Source organism: Dermacentor variabilis, chromosome 4, assembly GCF_050947875.1.
Source record: "Dermacentor variabilis isolate Ectoservices chromosome 4, ASM5094787v1, whole genome shotgun sequence".
Lineage (NCBI taxonomy): Eukaryota > Metazoa > Arthropoda > Arachnida > Ixodida > Ixodidae > Dermacentor > Dermacentor variabilis.
In genome coordinates this window covers 84,972,505-84,994,182 of record NC_134571.1, presented here as the reverse complement: position 1 = coordinate 84,994,182, position 21,678 = coordinate 84,972,505, and the positions used below count along the sequence as shown (strand labels likewise).

At 41.3% G+C, this 21,678-nt stretch overlaps 1 protein-coding gene across 1 annotated transcript; it reads left to right on the top strand.

Annotated features, from left to right (window-relative positions):
* LOC142579461 (germ cell nuclear acidic protein-like) lies at positions 1-15,234 on the top strand. The gene is made up of 5 exons (XM_075689653.1): positions 1-450; positions 3,670-3,958; positions 11,308-11,525; positions 12,956-13,096; positions 15,101-15,234. Exons 1-4 carry the CDS (start codon positions 317-319, stop codon positions 13,050-13,052), a joined length of 738 nt encoding a protein of 245 aa, XP_075545768.1. The 5' UTR covers positions 1-316; the 3' UTR covers positions 13,053-13,096; positions 15,101-15,234.
* Positions 15,235-21,678: the final 6,444 nt, after the last annotated feature.

The window sequence follows — 21,678 nt, the reverse complement described above, 5'->3', positions numbered from 1 at the left end:
GTTATCACGTGACATATACGAATTAGCAAGCGGAAAGTTTCAACGAGTTGAATGTGGTGTTGGTTCTTTATTATATGGTGTTATCGTGTGATAGCTGTGGTGAGAGGTGTTCTTTCGTGTAGCTGTGAATATCCTTTTGAACTGGTTAGCGGGTTGCCGCACTGTACGTAGTACCGGTAGCAATACATGCGTGTTCCTGCACTGTCACTGAATTTCCGCGCAGTCCACGCGAACCGAGGAGGCCCTGTGTAGTGTTTGCCAGCAAAAGTGCTTAGAAAACTTTTTTATTGTCCCATCCAAGCAGATACCCGTAAGCATGGCATGTGATGAGAAGCTGTCCGAGGCGTTTGAAAGAGCGCTGAGACTCTCTCCCAAAGTGAAGGACGCTCCAAATTTTGTCACACCTCAGAAGCGTCCGTTGCTGGGTCGTCATTGCTGGTCATCTGCTCGGTGAGCTGTCAAAAATCTTGCATGTATGTTCAGTTATTATATAGGGCCATTTTTTTCTTGAGGCGTTTTATTACTCCATTTTGCATGACTGCACATCGCATAGGACAAACGTGCCTGTGTTATATGTCCTTTCTTCTGTCCTCGTCCTTTGCGCTGTGCAGTCATGTCGATATGGAATCACCAACTCGCCCAAGTTCCCACTTTATCCATATTGCAGCGATGTGGGAGAAAAGACTGTTGAATGGAGGTCAGTATGTTAACTCTGATTGATTTTGTTCCTTCTGTGCATTACTAGGATGTGTTTAGCCTTTGTATTGTCAAATAAGTTCTGTCAGAAAACAGTTTACAAGAATTTCTTCGATGTATACATTCACATTTGGCCTTGTACAGCAGTTTGCACTGGCGGTGATCTACAGGGGCGTAGCTAGGTCGTCTGGTACCCGGGGCCCATAGGCCTTCTGTCACCCCCCTCCCCTGGGTTTAGCCGGCGGGATAGGAGTCTTCAGACGTATATGGCACCCCCCCTCCCCCCACTGGCCCCTTGCACCCGGGGCCCACGGCCCCCCGGCCCCCCCTGTTGCTACGCCACTGGTGATCTATATACTGGGTGTTTCACGTAACTTGAACCAAGGATTTAAAGAAAAACTGGTGAACCGCAGGAGAATGAAACCAACGACATATGGTTTACCGTCAAGTGGTGCTTCTTAGCGTATTTCTTATATTCCGCTTAATTAGGTAAATAACTAATATCATTTATGCAGAATTTTAAATATTCACTTTAGGGTCAAGTGCGTTTTTTTTTTTTTTACGTTGTAAAGGGGATCAAGAAACAACCGATCGAATTTTTTGTGACAACGTACATGCTGCGTGGGAATTTTTTTTTCGGCGTTTAAAGAAAGCCATCGAAATGTGAAACAAAAGCATGTGACTGCGCTCATGCGCTATCATATTGCAGCGCGCGGGCTGGACATTTCCAGTTTAGTTGACCTCTGTGTAGACTGCAAGAACTGCTGCTCGCAGAAACGATGGATTCGAATCTGTGTGCCAAGGCTTTATGGGAACTCAGCTTTTTTGCAAATCCCATGTCCTTTAAACCTTTGTGACCAACTGTATATATGCATACATTCCCAGCTGCATGTTATCAGCGAATGTTTGCACTGATAACAGCTGATACATAAGTGAGGCACATAGATGTCTATAGATGCATAGATGTCTATAGAACCTTTGTACCGCTGTGTGCATGCCTAGAGCAGCTTTTGAGTTGTAGGGTGATGGGCTCGCATGGAACTCTAATGGCAATGCAAAGTTGCAGAGAATTAAGGACATCATTTCTTCTCCTCCCGAAGCTTTTGGTCATTGAAAGCGTGAGTCATGCGAGCTCTGACCAAGAGCTGAATAACCTGGAAACTTTTCAAATCTGCATGGCTGTGCTCGTGTAAGAAAAATTGGTTTAATAAATACCAGTAATTGTAACGGTGCTTGATTCTCCAATTTTTCCAGTATCGGCGCTGCTATGCAGCCTTAAGGCCCCTTCAACCACAAGCACTTTGTTGCAGCCAATATTGAACACAGCTGTACATTTTGCATGAGCAAAGCTTGCTTCTTCCATGAGATGACTTGCTGCACATTATCTAGGGTGCAGAACTGAGACAATTTCTCATATTTATGTTTGCCGCATATTTTGCCTTTGATTACTGTTAAGAGCTCAAATGATGAATGTCTTTCATTTGAGTTGTACCACACTAGGAGTGATAATAGGGTTTTAGCCTATCCATATGCATTTCACCTTTAATGGAAAGTTTGCTCACTGGAGACGTGGGCAGCAATGGGACACTTTGTCTAACAACAATACGTTAAAAACATCTTTGCACTGTTGTTCTCATAAAAAAAAAAAAGTAAGAAACGATATACATGTTGATGATTAAGCGACTGCTTTACGCCAGCAGCTAAGTAGAACATAGTTACTCACTGCAACAATAGTTCTACATAATCTATGATTAAATTTTGTGCCACAAGATGGTGCCACAGTGCTTGTGTGGATCTTTTCTGTAATTCTGTATTCCGTGAAGTGTAATATGTATGACAGGTAAAATTGTCTAATGACGACAGGAACATACTTGCAGAGTTCATGTTGCATCTAGTCGATCCATATGTTGTAACCAAACAGCAAATTTTTTTGCAAACGAGTGCACTTGTGTTCTTAGCAGATGCATGCTTAAACAGTGCATTTGTACACAATGTATGTCCCCTATTGTGCAGCTGGCAAACTGCAACTTTCAGCTTTGAATGAATGCTCACAATTGGTACCTCATGTCAAAGCCAGAAAAAACTTGGTTTGTTAAAAGCATGCGACATCTGGCTTATATGTCACAGAAACTACTACTTATCTCTCTTGAAGTTGTATTTCCTGCATTTGTGAAAACCAAAAAATAAAGAGTTGAAGATTTTCACACAATTTTGGGGGTCCTACTTGAGCTGGAAAAGTGCAACTGAAGTAGCACCACAAGCATGAAACCTCAGTGTGACTGATGCTGTGGTGGCAGCATATCTTTAATCTGAAAGCCAGTCGGGAGAACCCCATACATACAGGGCATTTGCATTTCTGTCCCCCTTTCCTCCTTTGTGTAAATGTGTGCTGTGTATCATGTATTACACTGTAAATGTTGGCTTATGTCCTGAAAGATGGTGCAAAGTATGTTGTTACTACCATGCTCTACGGCCACTGTAGTGAAGACTGCAACAGAAAGTATTTTGCCAAAGGAAATATAAGAATGCAGAGTCCTCTTGTCAAGCATTCTAAGTGAATAAAAAATTGTCAGATTGAGAACTTCATTAAGCTGCCATTAAGCTGAGATTTTTTCATTCATGTTCGGCTATAGCTTGGTCTAACGATGCAATTTGTGAGGCTGGCAGCCCTATGCTTTGTGCATATATGCCAAATTTTTGCAACCATTATAAGGAGCCTTCAATTACTGCACACGTAGATGAACTTCTAACATTGCTTAACCAAAATTGTGCTGCTGCCCAAAACGCAATAAATCTTGGCTCAGCTATAACTCTGAATATTGTGCTGGCTAGGTATGCTGACCTCACTCTAGTCACTTCCTGTGCATCTGCTTTGAGATGCAAAATGTAATCACCATTCACGGGTTCATGTAAATTAAAATCTTTTTGTAGTGCTCGTGGTTATTCTAGCAACACAGCAACATCTGTTTGCAGGCGGCGCCCCTCCTTTCTGAATAGCTCCAGCAGCGAAGATGAATTGAAAACATCTGTGGAGAGGAAGGAGAGGAAGCCGGCTGTTCCCTCACGTGTCGTGACGCCATGCACCACAGCAAAGGCGCTACTGGACGAGGACGCCTGGTTTCTTGAATCTCTGTCTGATAGCACACCACTGGACAAGTGTCATCCCGACACGCTCAAATTTAGGCAGCGATTCAAGGACTCTCGGGAGGACCTCTCAAATGCCCTTTTTTTACTTTTTAACAGGGAGATCTTTGCTCACAAGGTAAGTGTTGCAATGCGTAGCTGTTGCAAATGAGGGTGTCACATTGGTCTTTTAGCAGACTGTGTTCTCATGGCAAAAGTATGGATCTTTCGAGTAGAGTATTTATACAAAGCGAAATCTCCTCATGCTGATCTGTGACCAAAATGGTAATGAAAAGTTAGTGTCTTCATCATCATCAGCCTACTTTTATGTCCACTGCACGACAAAGGCTTCTCCTAGTGATTTCAAATTACCCTTGTCTTGCACTAGCCGATTTCAAGTTATACCTGCAAATTTTCTAATTTCATCACACTATTTCTCTTACTTCCTTGAGTGTGCTTCCTTTCCCTTGGCACTCATTCTGTATCTCTAATAGACCATCGGTTATCTGCCTTGTGCTATACACAGCCTACCCAGCTCTGTTTTTTCCCCTTACTCTCAATGTGGATATCGGTTCCCCCTCATTTACTGTCTCCTGTCTCTTAACATTACATCTATTTTTCTTTTTCGTTCAGTCACTCATTGCCCTGTCCTTAGCTTCTTCTCAACCTTCTTTGTTAACCTCCAAGTTTCTGCTCAATATGTTATTACCGGTAGAATGCAACGAATGTACACTCTTTGTTTCTAGTATAACAGCAAGCAGTCGTTTATGACTTGGTGTTCGTGTTGGCGTTCGTCTTGGCGTTCGTGTTGTCCACTTCTCTACTCTTGTGTCCTCTCTGCACGCCTCACTTCTTTTTTGCATAATGGACTTGGTAATGCCTGCTGTATGTGCTTCAGCCCATTTTTATTCTTCATGTTTCCTTCTCGTTACCCAACTCTGCTGTGGCCTAGACAAACATACTCTAGCAAAATTAGTTCGCATTATTAATTCTACTGGCATTCTTTGAGAACTATGACCAGTTTACAGTATGTCTCTATGTATGCATGTGTGTGTGGGTGTCCATTCCTAAGCTCTTTGCCACAAACTTGGGTCACCGGGTAGTACATGGTTAATTGGGTAGGCTACCATTGGGCTGCTGTGCTGAGTGAACCGAGTTCAAAATAAACTGTTGGACCAATATGTGCCGCCGTTCAATGAACCTCTTTGGCACCACCTTGGGTCACTGGGTGCATACCACCTGTAGTAATAGCCATTACATAAAACAAGTCATCAATAATTGTGCACTAATGATAAGATAGATTGCAAATAGCATAAAGTCTGCAATCATCTCGAAAAGAGATGCACCACATCTTTTTTAAAGATCGGTGCATGTTAAATGTCATTTTTTGAAATTGAATGCATAAGGAAGTACACACTGTATTGTGTGCTTCTTGTTGCTCTGTGTGTGATGCTGTGCTACATTTACCATGTGCAAAAATGACACACTGCTTTGCAATGTGACAGGAATAATATGTTAACAACAGCTGAGAACATGACCAATGGCTGACAATCAACAAGTTTGGAACCATTCAGCTAGTTTAGCTAGCCAGGCAAGGCAGGACCCAGGTCACTCTTATTCGGCCATTGTTCATGTTGGCAAAAGGCTGGGCTTCAATAGTTGGTCTAATGTTTTTGATTATGTGAAACCAGTGTTGGCTCTAGCAGGTCAAAGCATGAATGCGAGCAAACTTTTTTATGTGGATGATAAGACATGTAGATTTTATGTGGGTGCAAGTTAAAACTTGTAGGCTGGTAAAGGTCATGACTCAAATACAAATTTATGCTCCTGAAGGCAACCCAACATAGAATTTATTTGCCTGAAGCTATAAATTAGCAGCATTTGTCGTAAAATTGTACATTGTGTGAAACTTCATCTGCAATACTTCCATGAAGACTTGGGCAGCTCAGATGCCATAATGAGGCATTCACAGTAAATGTTATGCATTTCTGCTGTAATAATTGGCTGATTAAAATTTGATTACTTACATTATCTCGACGCTCTTTAAAAATTTTAATGAAAAGGAACTGCAAGCAAAAAGTTTACAAAGTAGACTTCCGTTAATTTGACTCCGGTTAATCCGATCCCGACCGAAGATCCCGGCAGGCACCGATGCATTTTTATGGGCCTAAATGTTTGTTATTTCAACCTTAAAATTGGCACTCGCCTGACCCATATGGCGACCCCACTAATGACCCATTTAGTGGCATTGTCTGTATCGGCGGAGCTTAGGGACAGTGAATCTGTTGAACACATGCCATCTCCTGTCAAAAATGCCTCTTTTCGGCCCACCCTAGGAAGATTTTCAAGCAATAACGGTAGCTCACAATGTCTGATTACGGTATTAAGCTGACTTTAATAGGCGCTTTTTGTTTTCCGAGAATATTGGGCCAAAATTGCCTGCGGGGTGCAAACGGATGCAAAAACAAAGCATCTTCGGGGCGTTTATACACTTTACTGCATAACATTTCTGCATTGCGCCAAACCTGACTTTTGGAAACCAGCTGCCATTCTGAAAAATTGGGCGCACTTTAGATTTCTACTTTACTTAGAAGCTTTGAGTCATTTCTACGTTAGTTTTCTATTTTGGACACATATAACATTACCGTACGTTTGATTCTGATGCGTGTTAAACTCGAGCAAATACTGCCAAATGAATCGGCAGTGTGTTTTGGCATTTTTGTCTGCATCTTGTTTAATTCGACCCACCGGATAATTAGATCAGTTTCGCCGGTCCCATCAGGGTCGAATTAACGGAAGTTGGCTGTAATATAACCACATCAGTTACCACCTCTATGACGCACTGATGCAGTTGGTGCCACTAACAAAGAGCCATTTAATTAGATTTATTGATTAATCCTTCTTAAAAAGAGTTATCTTTTACTGGCTATTTAATTACTAGTGCATGATATTCACAGGCGCATGAAAGTTAAGTTAGTAAAGGCAACTACCTGTTTTGCCCGTGGTCATGGTCTATTATATTGGCGATGGCAGTCTTAGTGTAACATTGACATGGGCTCTAGTTACTTTCAACAACCTGGATTAAAAGCTGTGTGCTACCTTGCAGCACACATGTGCTGACAATAGCTAATAAAAATTTAGTTTCGTAACCTTGTGTATTTGTTTAAATACATATGTGCTCAGTAAGACGGAACTATTCTCTAAAAAGTGCAGCCATAAACACACATGAGGTTGCTCTTAGAGGAGTGCAGACTCATATTTTCACAGTCACAGAAACTCTACTGCCTGCTTTTTGCACATGGTAGTATACCAGTTAACAGTTATGAAGGTTAGAAAACAATCATTTTAATTTGATAAATAAAGTTGGTCTCAAGAAGCTAGACCGGATGTCATCGACATCATTGTGATGTTATGACACCGCAAATTTGTTGTCATATGCGTAGTAGTAAGGCTAGGTATGATTATGTACTTTATAAAACATAAACAAGGTGCCTGCATGCGTTTCTTCTCACATGTGCTGGTCAGTAATTGCACAAATGGAGCAAGCCAACATATCATGTGCTGTATCATGACACATCCTCAGCCTGCGTACTGAAACCAGAACTGGTTTGTAAAAAACAACTATTATTGTAAATGGTTTAGGGTGGTCTGACATTTGCCAGCATTTTTTCTTCGATTTAGAGGGCTTGGACTTTCATTTAACGCAGTTGAATGATAAATAAAAATGTCATGTCAGTACGCCTTCAAAGACATGTTGCATAGTAACCCATTTGCTGTACATGCAATGCATTGTTTCTTTTTTATCATTTGTCTTTGTGTGCATATCTTATTTCATGGTGTAGTGAATATGATAAAAAAATGCAATTATTTGGTTCTAATTTTTTATTTCTTCTTCTTATTTTTTCTTTGAATGAGCTTTAAGGACAGAAGCGACACCATAAAATGGAAGTGGTGCTCATACACTGGATAGGCATAATTAGGCTGCTGATCGTGGTAATGTTGTAATGGTCGGTTTGTTTGTTAGCTGTCAACTGAGCCCCATTAGCAGCCATAACTGCCTTTTCTAGTTTGTACGTGTAACAAATCTGCAATATCGTTAAGTACTGAAGTTACTAGGTTATAGGAACTACAATAAACTTTTTTTTTCTAAGAGTGAAGTAGCCTTCTGCAATAGCACAGTGTTGGCCAATGCATTCTCCCCTGTGTTAGTGGCCAGATGTCTGCTGACATTAGGCCAGTGTCAGTTGCCAAACTCGAGCCCATTATTGTAGCCAACTTCGGGTAGACCTTGGCAATGTTGGCCAGGAATGCGGGGCCAGTGTTGTATAACATACTTTTGTCCCATTGGGTAGGCCGTAACTATCTCTATTTGCATTCATATAATGCAGTGGAGTTTATTTGATGACTCGTAAAATAACATGTGTATTACTTTTATAACGAGAAGTAATGATGCTTGCTGTAGCTGTATACTGCGGCTTAGAATAGTGCGATAACGCTGAGCTGGTTGGTTTTGATTCATTCTTTAGCACACAGCAAAACAAACAACCCCACAGAGAACAATTGATTAGACAGCACTAATTAGCAACAGTGGCATGAGTGATGTGTTACCACTCCGTGCGGACACACTTTCTGGTAATGAATCACCGGTTGTGTTATGCTGAAATGTCTTAATAGCTGTGCTCCGCACCGGGTGAGCCATATGCTCGAGCACTGCTTCAGCTGCACTACCACGTTAAAGCTCCACAGGCACACGCAAACCACTGTAGTGCTTCAGACAATTGTGACTAAAGCCCACGAAGGATATTTCTTATCCATTTAAGTCATCACCTCCATTCCCCTTCGTTTTGCTGAGCTGCACTCAAGCTATTATTCGCAGCCTCCTGTAACCAAGAAGTTCGGTTTTCTGCAGCATTTGTCAATGCAGTAACTGAGCTCGCCACATTTTTAAGTGCAAAATTCGGTAATAAAGAATTGCGCCACAGATATATTCTGTGGCATAGAGTGTAAGGTGCGGCTTCCTTAGTGATTCAGGTGGGAAAAAAAATCTTTGTTGCATTCTGTTGATGCCAATATCGTAAAACTGGAGGTACCTTAGGTTTTTATCTTTAATGTAATGCTCTTCAAATGTCCAGGCCTACAAGAGGATATATTGCTTACATGCATGTTAAAGAACCCCAGGTGTTCAATATTAACCCGGTGTCCCCAACTACGGCGTGCCTCATAATCGTACATTGTTTTTGGCACGTAATATCCCAGAATTTAATTTTCAATACATTGTTTACGCTGCTATAATAAAGCCTCTGAGCCAAATTTCACTATTTTGGGTAGATTTTTAGAGATGTTACAGCTGGTGCAAGAACTAAAAGTAAAGTAATTCCACTTCAATGTGTCCGATTACAGTAGACCTGTGTGGTGTAGAACATCTAATTAATAGATTGAAAGTTTCTTATTCCCCTGGTTGCGACGCGATCAGTCCGAAGTTCTTGAAATGCACAAGCGAGTATAGTTCCATTATACGAACAATATTTTTGAATAGTCATTTGACATGGGTTCTATCCCTGCAGAATGGAAGATAGGAAAGGTGATTCCACTTCATAAAACAGGTAATAGGCACTCTCCACTTAACTATCGTCCCATTTTGCTCACTAGTATCCCATGCAAACTTCTTCAGCATATCTTATTTTCTAATCTTGCTAACTTTCTCGACTCTAATTCCTTCTTCACACACTCACAACATGGCTTTTGCAAAACTTATGCATGCGAAACACAGCTAATATTGTTTACACATTAAGCTGCTTGCCATTCTTGATCATTCTTCTCTTGCGGATTGTATATTTCTAGATTTTTAGAAAGCATTTGATAAAGTTTGTCATAATGTACTAATGTGTAAACTGAATATGCTTAACCTTGATCCCCAATTACTTACTTGGCTTGAGTGTTTCCTGTCAAGTTGTTCTCAGTTCATTTCTGCTAACAGCATTGACTTTCCCTCTAATCTGGTTTCCTCTGGCGTGCCGCAAGGCTCTGACCTTGGACCGCTGCTATTTCTAATTTATATTAATGACTTACCTTCTTGTATAGCATCTCATATATTCATCTCTTTGCTGATGACTGCATAATATTTCGAGAAGTAACTACTAACTATGATACAGCCACTCTTCAATCTGATCTTAATGCTATCAGTGCGTGGTGCAAAACATGGCGCTTGGAATTAAATACTAGCAAATGTAAGTCAATGTGGGTATCCAGATTTAGTAACACTCCACCAGCCTATTACATAGACAACATCCCACTCGATTGCATTTCATCCTGTAAGTTCGTCGGTGTTCACGTCTCATCTGACCTTACCTAAAGGACACACATTGCACACGTAATAAGCAACGCTAATAGATATAATTAGGTTACCTCCAACGCAATTTTTCACATGCGCCAGTCTCTCAGACTGATGCTATCCGGCCTAAACTCGAATACGCCGCCTCAGTTTGGAATCCTAGCCAAATAATACAATTTATTCAGCGGAAATGGCGTTGAACAACTCCGCATGATACATGTTCTCCAACTATAACACGACAGCCAGCATCACCACAATGAAGTCTGAAGTACAGTTAGCACCCTTAGCATTGTGGCATAAACACTTGCGGCTCTCTCTCTCTTTCATAAGGTACATCATCATCCCATACTATGAAACAGGCTTCTTACGGCACCACATTACATATCATCTTGGCTTGATCACCAACACAAAGTTGGTATTCCATCTTGTAGATCCTCCTCCTCCTTACACTCATTTGTCTTGCAAACAGCTGATGAGTGGAATCACCTTCCTCTAACTGTTGCCTCCACAAGTGATACTAACCGTTTTAAAGAAACCTTATGCGACATTTTGTTTTCAGTATACTTGTTTTCCCCGTGTTTATAACTGTGGTTTGAATGCTCCTTTCACATAGAATTTTGCACTGTGATTATTAACATCCCTTATGCACTTTGATTTATGTAATCTATGTACGTCGAAATATGTAGTTTGAATTATTAGAAATAATATTTATTTACTTTGGTTTGTTATCCACTGATATTGTATAGTTATACTAGTATATTTTGATTGTTTGCTGATGCTGTTGTGCTTAATTTATGAACTTATTCCCCACTCCCCTATGTAATTCCTTTGGTCCTGAGGGTATAATAAATAATAAAAGTAAATTATTACTTCTGATTTTTAATAAGAGGTCACCCCCACTTTGTTTGAGCTGACTGTACAGTCAAAGCTTGTCAGAAGAAAGTTTTATCGGAAATGAAAATACCTTTTTTTATATCTGACACTTGTTATGTGCACATATACTTACATGCTGAAACAGGTGAGATACATTTTAGGTTTGCTCTGCTACATCTGATAAGTCGTTGCATCCATGTTTTTCATATCAAGGTTCGGCTGTATTCTGTGTGGTTTTCACAAAATGCAGCTACAAATCAATTTTTTCATTTTGCCACGAACAGCTTCCTCCAGGCGAAATTTCCTGGAACAGCCGGTTGACGTCAACAGCGGGCCGATGTTTCAATTTGGCTGATTACAACTACCGTGTGGAGCTCTCAGCAAAGATTCTCCACAATGCGGAATACACAAGAGACACTCTACTGCATGAACTATGCCATGCGGCAGTTTGGTGTGTGCACAATTACGAGCGAGGTGGCCATGGAGAACTGTGGAAGTTCTGGTGCGTGTTGTATTTCTTGTTATTTATTTGTCACGCCCTCGTAGTCTCAAACCAGTGAGAAGTCAGAATTGAGAAAAAAAAGATTTAGGATGCGAGTAGTAGGGTGCTTTTTGAACATGCTGCAGCAAACGTTGCGCGTGGACATATGCTAATGAGACAACGAGGATGTGCAATGGAACAACCTAAGCTGAACCTGAGTCACTGTGCTACGTGGAAAGTACTGTCGATGTGAAATAAAGGCAAGCATTAAACCATTCTAGAATTTAGGTTACCTCGCAACATTTGCTTTATGCAAGTAGTTAACTTGGGTTAGATTTGACTGGTTCCTATTGTGCTCCAACTAGGATTTCAATGATGTAGAACCTGCTCTACTTTCAGCCACATATTTTTTTAATGCGCAAGCATTATATGTCCCATTATGTGAAAATCTATTGGCGCAGTTGGCATGACTGAAAGATGGCACGAAAAAATGGCCGGCGGCACGAAGAGTAAGAACATGTCAAGAAATGCTTGAATTGACTTCAAATTTCTCAGGGAGATTCCTGTAAACAAAGTAAATTAATGTATTTGAAAAGGAAATTTGGTAAATTTTGATCTGGGTGGGAATTGAATCCGGGCCTCTGAGGTGCAAGACAAGCACGTTGCCCCGACACCACGGCGGCTCCTGGTTCTGGTTGACTAGAAGTGTGTCCTGATGCGTGCGTCATTGGGCATGTGACGGTGGAGCTGATTGGGAGGCGATGTCGCCACGTCATGAGTGTATAAAATAAAAAGCATTAATGTCTAACTGAACGCCGCTGAGCGGTCCTTAAGGTTATGAGCTCCTCACAAGCAAGTGAGCACGTTGATATGCGCGGCACATTTTCGTTTGGTCTTACAGAGGCACACTTAGAATGCAGGCGAGAGCTTGCGCGGACAAGGAATGTGCAGAAAAAAAAGCATTTCACCAAAGGAACTATAATGCTTTCGCATTCCCACACGTAAGCAGTCCGAAGTGTCTCCGCCCAATTTTCTTCCTTTGTTTCTCTCCTTTACCCAGCAACAGTTTTTAAAGAAAAGTTTAAGAATGCAATAACTGATTTCACTGAGCAGTGTAGTATCACCACTGGCCAGCTTATACAAGACAGCCACCAACCATGTTGTAAATGCTTGTACAACTGAGTTGCCCCATACTGAGTTAATTCAACTGGAATACTTTTGCATAGGGTTCAACGTAACAGCTGTTGAAGTTTTTCAATTACTTTGTGCACCAGAAATACTAGTTCAAGTGATATTTATTAAAGTATTGCTGTATTCACTCTGTAGCATATTACATTGTTCAATGCGGATTTGCTTCTTTGCCTTACTTTGGCACATTGCATATAGCTCGCATTGCCGTATGCATAAGCTTCATGGTTATCCGACATTGCACCCTTCTTGTGTTCTTCTAGGGTGGATCGTGCTGCCCGAAGATTCCCCAAGCTTCCCCCTGGTCAAAGATGTCACAACTACAAGCAGTCACGATCAAGGAAACTTACCTTCAATTGATGTCCACGCTGCCTGTAATCTTTTTTTTTTTTCTCATTAAGCAGGTACGTTCTCGTTAAGCTCGACAGGTTCACATTTCCTTTTTTAAAGTGCCCGTCTCCTTTTCTAGCATGACCGTGGCTGTGCATGACTCTCAGCGCGGTTGAGTGCATATGCAGCTCTCGCGCTCTATTATAGAGGTAAAAGGTAAGAGGTGGACTTACCTACAGAGAAGAGTGTCAAGCAGTCACTCCCTTGAGATCAAATTAACGCACAAGCATGCCAAAGTCATTACCACTTAAATATGTTACATGGCAATTAGCTGTACACTAAAGATTGCACTAAAGATTTGAAGTAAGGACACCAAAAATGGTTGTCAGAGGGCGAGGACGAGGGCAATGCAAGTACATAACACATGTGCGTGCAAGAAACTATACTGTCTCAGTAGTTCCTAGCAACAAAGCCAAGGCTAGCAACCAGTAAGCGCAGATTCTAGTGAGCGAGATGTAGTGCCATAATTCTGACCTCGTTGCATGTTTAAATGGCCCTTTCAAATGGTCCTGTCAGCAGGTGTTTACTTGGAAGCGTCTCTGCAGGTCACAGCTGCAGTTCATTGCACAATTCTGCTTCACTTTTAATAAATTAATTATTGAGCTCTATGATACTGAAAATAGAGTTCTCCACTTGTTCGAATGAAAACATGCAAAGAAAAAAAATGCAACGCTGCCTTATAAACATTATTTTCACTTAAAAAGTACAAACAATTAGTTGCTTTGACAGCGGCTCAATTTATACATGTAGCCTGCACAGCTGCAACACTGCGACCTACTGCGGCACAGCTGTAACCCCATACATCACCATGCAACACTTTGGAGGATTCTTCCCTGAGTAGTGCTTCGTCCTTCACAGAAATAGCATTAGCAGATTCGCTTCTGTGGCGTCGTCCCTAGCTGCTTTTTTACGTGAAAGGAAACAATAAGTTGGCATTGAACATGCTCAGCACAGTGCAGAAGCAGTGTGGTAGATGTATGCAAATTGTAATTAAGGAAGTGTCTGCACTTACGAATGTCAGCGAGCGCACCGTGTACAAGTGGATGTTACAAGAGGAATCAAGAGGTGGCGCCACCATCCTGCGCAATGCGCCGGCCGCATGCTCCTTGTGAACCCTCCACTTTTGCAATCTCTGCAACCCTCTTTCTCCTTTGTATCAAAACATCTAGAACACGGATGCCTTTTTGATGTCAAAGCAAATATGGAACGAATTTTCTACTGTTGCTATCACAACAGCTGATCTCGCTGCGCAGTTGTAGATGACAGGGTGCGGAAGGGCACCATTAAGATGTGTCTGCCCTCCCAATTGGTAAAAGAAGCATGTAGCTTCTACAGTGCTGCACAGAACTGCTGAAGCAGTTAATGATGTTGTAAAGGGTGCTCTGTGATGAAATTCAGAAGCCGCAAAGGAAGTGTGATAGATGTAGTGAGAGTTTGAAAAAAAAACAAGAACACCTGCTCTAATAAACTACCCAAAACTGATGGCATAATTGGCAAATATGTGAGAGAAGAGGATTAACCTACAGGTTAAATCATTCTTAATCATGAATAATTGGACGAGGTCACATGAGCAAGAACAGGCAAATGTCAGCACCGACATGCTCGCTTCACTTGCTCAACAGCAAGGAAGGGAACCACAGACCAAGCTACAATGTTAAGGCAATTGTGCATGTCTCTCTGCAGTTGAAATGAAATTCGCCATGATCACTGCACATCATGCCAGCAGGAAGTAGTGCCAGCTTCTAGTGATGCAGAGAGAAATAATTTTATCTATGCTTTGTGCACAGCCATTGGTCATTCAATATATCAATGTGTGTAGTATCCATTGGATGAGTAATACATTTGCATCTATGTAAGAATAACACATTCATCTACTTTGAATACTTTCTTTTGGAGGGGGATGGGGAAGGCTTATTGACAACCTTCAGCACATGGCACTTTGTTTTGGGAAGGATGCCTCATGGCAGCAAAATATGTGTTCATTTAGGCCTCTCTCTCTCTCTCTTTTTTTCTCGCAGCACTGGACACCGGACAGCAAGATAACGATGTATATAAGCTGCCAACAGCAACACAGGCGATGTACAATCTTGAATGTGTACAAATTTTAAGTATGACCAATCAATTGACAAGGCAGCTGGTTGCCACACCCTGATTTACTTGAAATTAAACTTTTGAAGGTTACCCTCGAAGGACACGTCGATAAGCTACGCTGGTTCTCAACATTCCGAGATGGAATTGCTTGTGAGTGATAATTGTGGCATTGTGGCATGTTTTGTTATTGAAAACGTCTCATTATGAGCCTTTTGTGATGCATCTACTTGTATTTCAAATGTCAAATTTTGCACAGAGTCTGCACTGTACTTACACTATATTATATATGTGGTATCAATACCCAGAACCTTCACCAATTGTAATAAAGGTTCTATTCCCAGCGTTCAACAAGTGAAAGCCAGCCACGATATAGTTAGGACCAATAGCTCCAGCTCCAGCCTTGTTTAATGTTACTTTATTTTATTTATTTATTTATTTATTAAGTACTGCTAGCCTGAATTCCAGGCCTTAGTGCAGGAGTGGGTTACACTTCGGCACAAATGTACATGAACAACAAAAGAGCACACATACAAACAAACGGAACTGGAGAAAAGTGACTGGTGTGTCAAGTACGGCACTGAATAATATAATTTCAGATGGCAAAATAATGGATATATGAACACAGGTCATATCGCAATAGTAGATATATGAACACACATCAAGACGCATTAGACAAGAGCGTTGCTCAACAATTGTCAACGTGAAGAAAAAAAGAAAAAAAAAAGAAAGAGAAGTATTTGGTTATATGCGTTATACATGCCAATGCGATGCACAGTGTAAAGAAAACATGACTGTAAAAACACCAAGATAAAGAAAAGCAGGATATAAGTGTGACGCTTTCATGGAATGTTGCTAGACTATTGGTGATAAGACACTATCGTTTTACATTTTGATGTGCGGCAGTGAAAGCGGCAACAGAAGAGTTCCCGATTACTTCTCTGGGCAAACGATTCCAATCACGGATTGTACGAGGGAAGAAAGAATTCATGTAAGTGTTAGTTCTGCAAGAAATTTCGCTAACTTTTTTTGAATGGAAAGAATGAGTGGGACGCTGCGTAAGAGGTTTCATGTATGTGCTTTTGTCGATTCCAAGGTTATCTTTGTTCGTAGGGATTCTAGATTTGCAGAAATTAATAGAGCAGTTGGCAATGTTTTGTTGCTGTACGAATTAAAAATGAATCTAGCTGCCTTTTGCCGAATATTTTCTAGTTTCCTTATATTCGTCTTCGTGTGCGGATCCGATACTGCTGCAGCGTATTAGAGTCGTGGCCCTGTATACATTTTATTGGCCAAAAGATTTACATTGCTTAAAGCTTTGGGAAGTGTTCACCGTAAGTAGCCTACTAGTTGTCTCATGGCTTTCTTGTGTATGTAGGTGACGTGATCATTCCATTGAAGATCAGATGTAATAATTACCCCTAGGTATTTGTAGCTTGAAACTACAGACAGATTGTTACCGCTGATACTATAAGTGAAAGTAAGTGGATTCATCTTATGCGTAATTGCCATTGCTACCGTTTCGCTGTGGTCTATTTGCATATGCCACGAAGCACACCAATTTGTAATCTGGGCTAAAGATTTGTTAAGAGAAACCTGGTCATCAGAACTGTAGATTTCGTTATATAGGATGCAGTCGTCTGCAAATAAGCGAATTTTTACGGGTATGTCTTGAGCAATGTCGTTTATGAAGATAAAAAAGAATAACGGCCCAAGAACAGAACCTTGGGGGATACCTGAATGAACCTAGGCAGAATCTGAACTGACATCGTCGACGGACACTGATTGCTGCCTAAAAGACAAGTATGCTGCAATCCATGTAAGGAGGGAATCGTTTTTAAGTAGAGGTCTTAGTTTCAAAACAAATTTCGGATGCGATATACGGTCAAAAGCTTTCTCGAAGTCGAGGAATACAATATCAACCTGACCAGATTTATCCTACGCTGCTGCAAAGTTGTGAATGCTCTCTAGTAGTTGTGTTTTCGTAGAGACTCCTCGTCGGAAACCATGCTGGCGACTATAGATTATTTTATTATCTTCAATGGAGCTGGAAATGCGTTTGAAAATAGTGTGTTCGAATACTTTGGCACTAGTGCAGAGAAGAGAAATTGGCCTATAAGAGGTAACAATGGATGGATTACCTTTTTTGGGTATTGGGGTTATTCTGGTGCATTTCAAATCACTAAGAATTTCAGTGTGTGACAATGATTTTCTAAATATTAAACATAAGAATTTTGCGCACCACTCAACATATCGGTATAGGAAAGCGTTACAGACTCCATCTATCCCAGATTACTTTTTGCTGTCTAGTTTAAGCAAAATTGATTGTATTCCCTCCTCACTGATAATGATGTCATCAATGGGTGGTACTTCTTCAAATGTCAAAAAATGTGGAACGATACCATCATCGTCAGTGAACACCGAGCAGAAGTAGTTGTTCAGCGCATCAGCCATTTCCTTCTTATCAGTTCTAGCCATACCGTTAATTAGGAGACTCGCGATAAATTTTTTTCCCTTTGGAGATAGGTGTCGCCAGAATTTTTCCGGGGATGTAGAAAGAAAACATTTTAAAGACACATTTTGATAATAGTCCTTTGCCCTCTTGATGTCGTGCTTTAGTCAAGTTCGCAGTTCAGATAAATTATCACTATGAGCAGAGGGGCGTCGTCGGTGCTGCCTACTTACTTTTTTTACTTTTCTTCCCAGTCGAGCAATATCTGTTGTCATCTAAGGATTCGTAGTACGCTGCTGTCTCCGCTTCCAAGGGACAAAATTGTTCATGCATTGCCAGACCGTGTCTTTGAAAAAACACCACAGGCTGTCGACAAATATGTTGCTTGATTCGTACTGCGATACAAAAATAGAAAATGAACAATCTATAATGTATCTAGTACGTCGACATCGCTGGCTTGTGCAAACAAAGGAATTAGCCTCTCTTTTCTCTGTTTTTCAGGCACGACATTAACTGGGATTGTGAGACAAGTCATTTTGTGATCTGATATTCCCTCAAAAAGATGCACTGTTGGGTTTCGCTTGAGCAATGTATTGTTAACGAGGAATAAATCTAAAACTGAGGTGCTATTTCCATTGACGCGTGTTGGTAGTTTTACAAGTTCAGTTAAAGCATGGAGGAGGATGATGTCAACGAGAGGTTCAGCGGAAGCGTGATGAGTTCCCATCAGGGAACTTGTCTGCCCAGCTGACATCTGGAACGTTGAAATCTCTGACTAATAATAAATTGCTCTTACTGTTTCTAGGTGCACATAGGAATTCATTAAGTTTGTCAAAGAAAACACTGGGTGAACTTGGTGGGCGATAAAATGCCCCTACCAGAAGGTGGAAATCGCCTGAAACAAATTTTACTCTAACACATTCTACGTCTGCAATATCGGGTAACCTCGTCACAATCACAGATTCCCAAAACATAACTGCTACACCGCCGCCGTGGGAGCCCCTATTTTTCCTGTAAATTCTAGACCCGACTAGTGTAAATTTCTTAGTCACTCATGTCGCAGTTCAGCCATGTTTCAGTGATAACTAATATATCCGGGTTATGAGTTATCACAATAGTTTCAAGGTCCACCGTTTTATTGACAATGCTGCTGACATTTATGTTTACACAACAAAGTGTTCTTTCCGTGCAGCTTCCTTGTCATTTTGGCTGTACACTCGCTTTTCTGTGTTTGTGAAGAGGGACAATCTTCATTTCGGCAGTGTTCCATTCAAACAATTCATTGTCAATTTTAACTTTATCGTGAACCAACCTCACCTTTTTGCCATTACGTCTCGCGTCAGCAGTGTTATCCCAAAGGTGTTTCCTAAGCTGTCTGGTTGCGGCTGAAAAATCTTCAGAAATCAATATACTGCTTCCTTTCAGCTTAAAGCAATTTTTGAGCACCATCATTTTTTCGCGATGGTCGAACAATTTCAGTATCGTAGGCCGTGGTCTATCCAATTTCCTCATTCCCAATCTGTGAATTATTTCGACAGATAGTACTTGCAAGCTCAGTTAGTTCCGGAATGGATCATCAACCACGCTTTCTGTGACAGATTCATGCATTTCCCGAGTGTTTTCAGGAATACCAAATATGATTAGATTATTCTTTTTGCCTCGGTCCTCGATCTCAACTAACTTTCTTTCCAAATTTTGGATTGTTCTTTCCATATCGGTCATTTTCTCGCGAACTTCTTTCACTACAGCCAGAGATGTCTCAACATCCTTAAGTTTTCCCTCTATTGCGTCAAATCTTTGCTGCATGCTTTTTGACCATCAAGTAGCTGTTGTAAAAGCTGTTCAGTGCTTGTACCAGGATTACACTCTGTCTCCACAGAGCATAAGTAAGGACAGTGCAGTGTTTCATATACACAACAGAAAGCAGCAAACACAGTTGGGGCACGTCAGCTGGACCAAAAATCGGTTGCTAAATTTGATAGTTGAATATGTATTACTAACCTGCGTGAAAAATGCAAGGGGGTTTGTCATGATGTTGACAGATGGCCAGCCGACATGCCCACTCTGTTTTAATGTTTAATAATAATGATAAGAATAATGTTTAATTTCATCTTCTTCACTACGCTAGGCTTTTTGTAAGATCCAATCATTCATTGCAGTTGGCCTTTAAAGGACCTCTCACCACCACCAGGTTTGGGCAGTCCAATACATTAGATCATGCGGCTCTAGTAGCCTGTGCAAAATGTTGAACCAGAACTGCCATGAGAACTACAGAAATTCAAAATAAAGGCAGCCTACGCATTTGATACAGTCGCTTTCCTCACCACCTGTTCTTTTGAGCGATGATTTTGCAGATTTATCCTGATACATCACAAATTGGACTGTCACGTTAGTCAATGGACCCTCTGCCATGGTTCCCGCTTTCTCTTCTTTGGTTTTATTTCATGCCTGAACAGTGGTTGGAGTTACGCGTAACCTTTAAAAAGAGAACCTGAACTTCTGTTTGAGTTTTGTGGGTAAACATGTTCCATGGGAACAGCACGGAGTATTGAACATATCATCCAAGTTTTGTAGTTATACACATGGAGCTAACAAAACGTCCAGCTCCAATTTTTACAGTTACATCTGTTATGGGCTCACTACCCGAGCCTTTTTGATGTCTGCCGATGTCCGTTGCTGGATGTTCAGAATGCATTGTCAAAATTTGCGAGTTGAAGATACCTCTCAGCAACTCCACCAATGCTACAGCAAAGAATACTGAGCTTGGACTGTGTGCCTAGCCTCTTGAGTGCATATTGAATTAATGGCTGATGAAATGCTCTGCTGGTTGTCCATAACCCAGCATCAAGTTGAAATATCATATGTGATGCCAGTGACAAGAAGCAAAAGGTGGAACAGGAAAGAGGAGACTGAAAGAGTTGTCTCTCCTCTTCTCCGCCACTGGGGAGCACCACCTCCTGCACACACAAAGACAACTCAGACTAGAAGCATCACTGACTAAAGTCTCAATCTCAAAAGGAGATTGTGTGCATGCATCTGTGAATCTTTACTTCAAACAATACCGCATAAAACACTGAAAGACTTACTGCACATAATGTTTTCACCAGCTATTATGTCACTGCTTCCCATACAAATGAAACTGCAAGTTTTTAAGCATGAAATGCTTTTCACTCCCATTATCGGCGACCTTCAAGTGAGCTTGAGCCAGAAGCCAGAGCCGTTATCCGGGCACTCAAGATGAGATTGTTGCAAGAACAAAACGAGATCATCCAGGCAACCAGTCAAAACTTAACAAAAGGCAGTCTCTGGCCCTCAGTCCTTTGTACAGGACCTCATTACATCCGCTAGTTACTGCCCAGACAAGTTACAAAAAATATTGCTTCCGAGTTCTTCCTAATGTTTGTTCACAATACCACTCAAGCTGTAACTTCCAGTATGCTTAAGTTTTATTTGTCATTTCCAATAGCGATGTTCAAAAGGCAGATACAGGGCACCTTACACTTGTTTGTCATCTTTTAGCACTGAGACAGGGTTACCTGTGCTCTTTTCAACGCCAGCAGTCCATGAGTTTCGTGGCGTGGGTTTCGATCCGCCTTGAGAGATGGTGCCGTGCTGCGCGAGCAAGCCGGCAGCATCTGGCATGGCATGGGCACCTACCTAAAGCTGCCCATTTGCAGCTGACCACTTCGATGTGACCAGATGAAAATGTAGCGAAAGACGCTGAGTGTGGTGCACTGTTGAAAGAAGAAATACGGTTGAAGGCGCCGGCATCACAGGCAGCAAAAGATGCCATATGGTCGCAGTTGTTTTCTGTCACTGTGACAGGAAACAGTTGCATCCATATGAGCCAGTGCACAGTATGACGTGGTGCGGTGTGGTGTGCCGTTGCAAACATGCACTACATCCGCTTTAAAATTGTGTATATAGTATTGTCTCTAGTCAGACTGCTTTGCCAGTAGCCATTTCGTGCTTACATCTATTCTCGATTACGGGAGAGCCAGCAATTTGCTCCTCCTCACCATTTCTGAAACTGCCAGCTGGCTGTTAGCTGACGTG

Excerpts from the sequence above, each read along its gene's own strand:
- LOC142579461 (XM_075689653.1), top strand. The coding sequence starts at position 317 with ATGGCATGTGATGAGAAGCTGTCCGAGGCGTTTGAAAGAGCGCTGAGA. Across the intron at positions 451-3,669 it reads CATTGCTGGTCATCTGCTCG|GCGGCGCCCCTCCTTTCTGA; the intron begins GTGAGCTGTCAA and ends ATCTGTTTGCAG. Across the intron at positions 3,959-11,307 it reads GGGAGATCTTTGCTCACAAG|CTTCCTCCAGGCGAAATTTC; the intron begins GTAAGTGTTGCA and ends TGCCACGAACAG.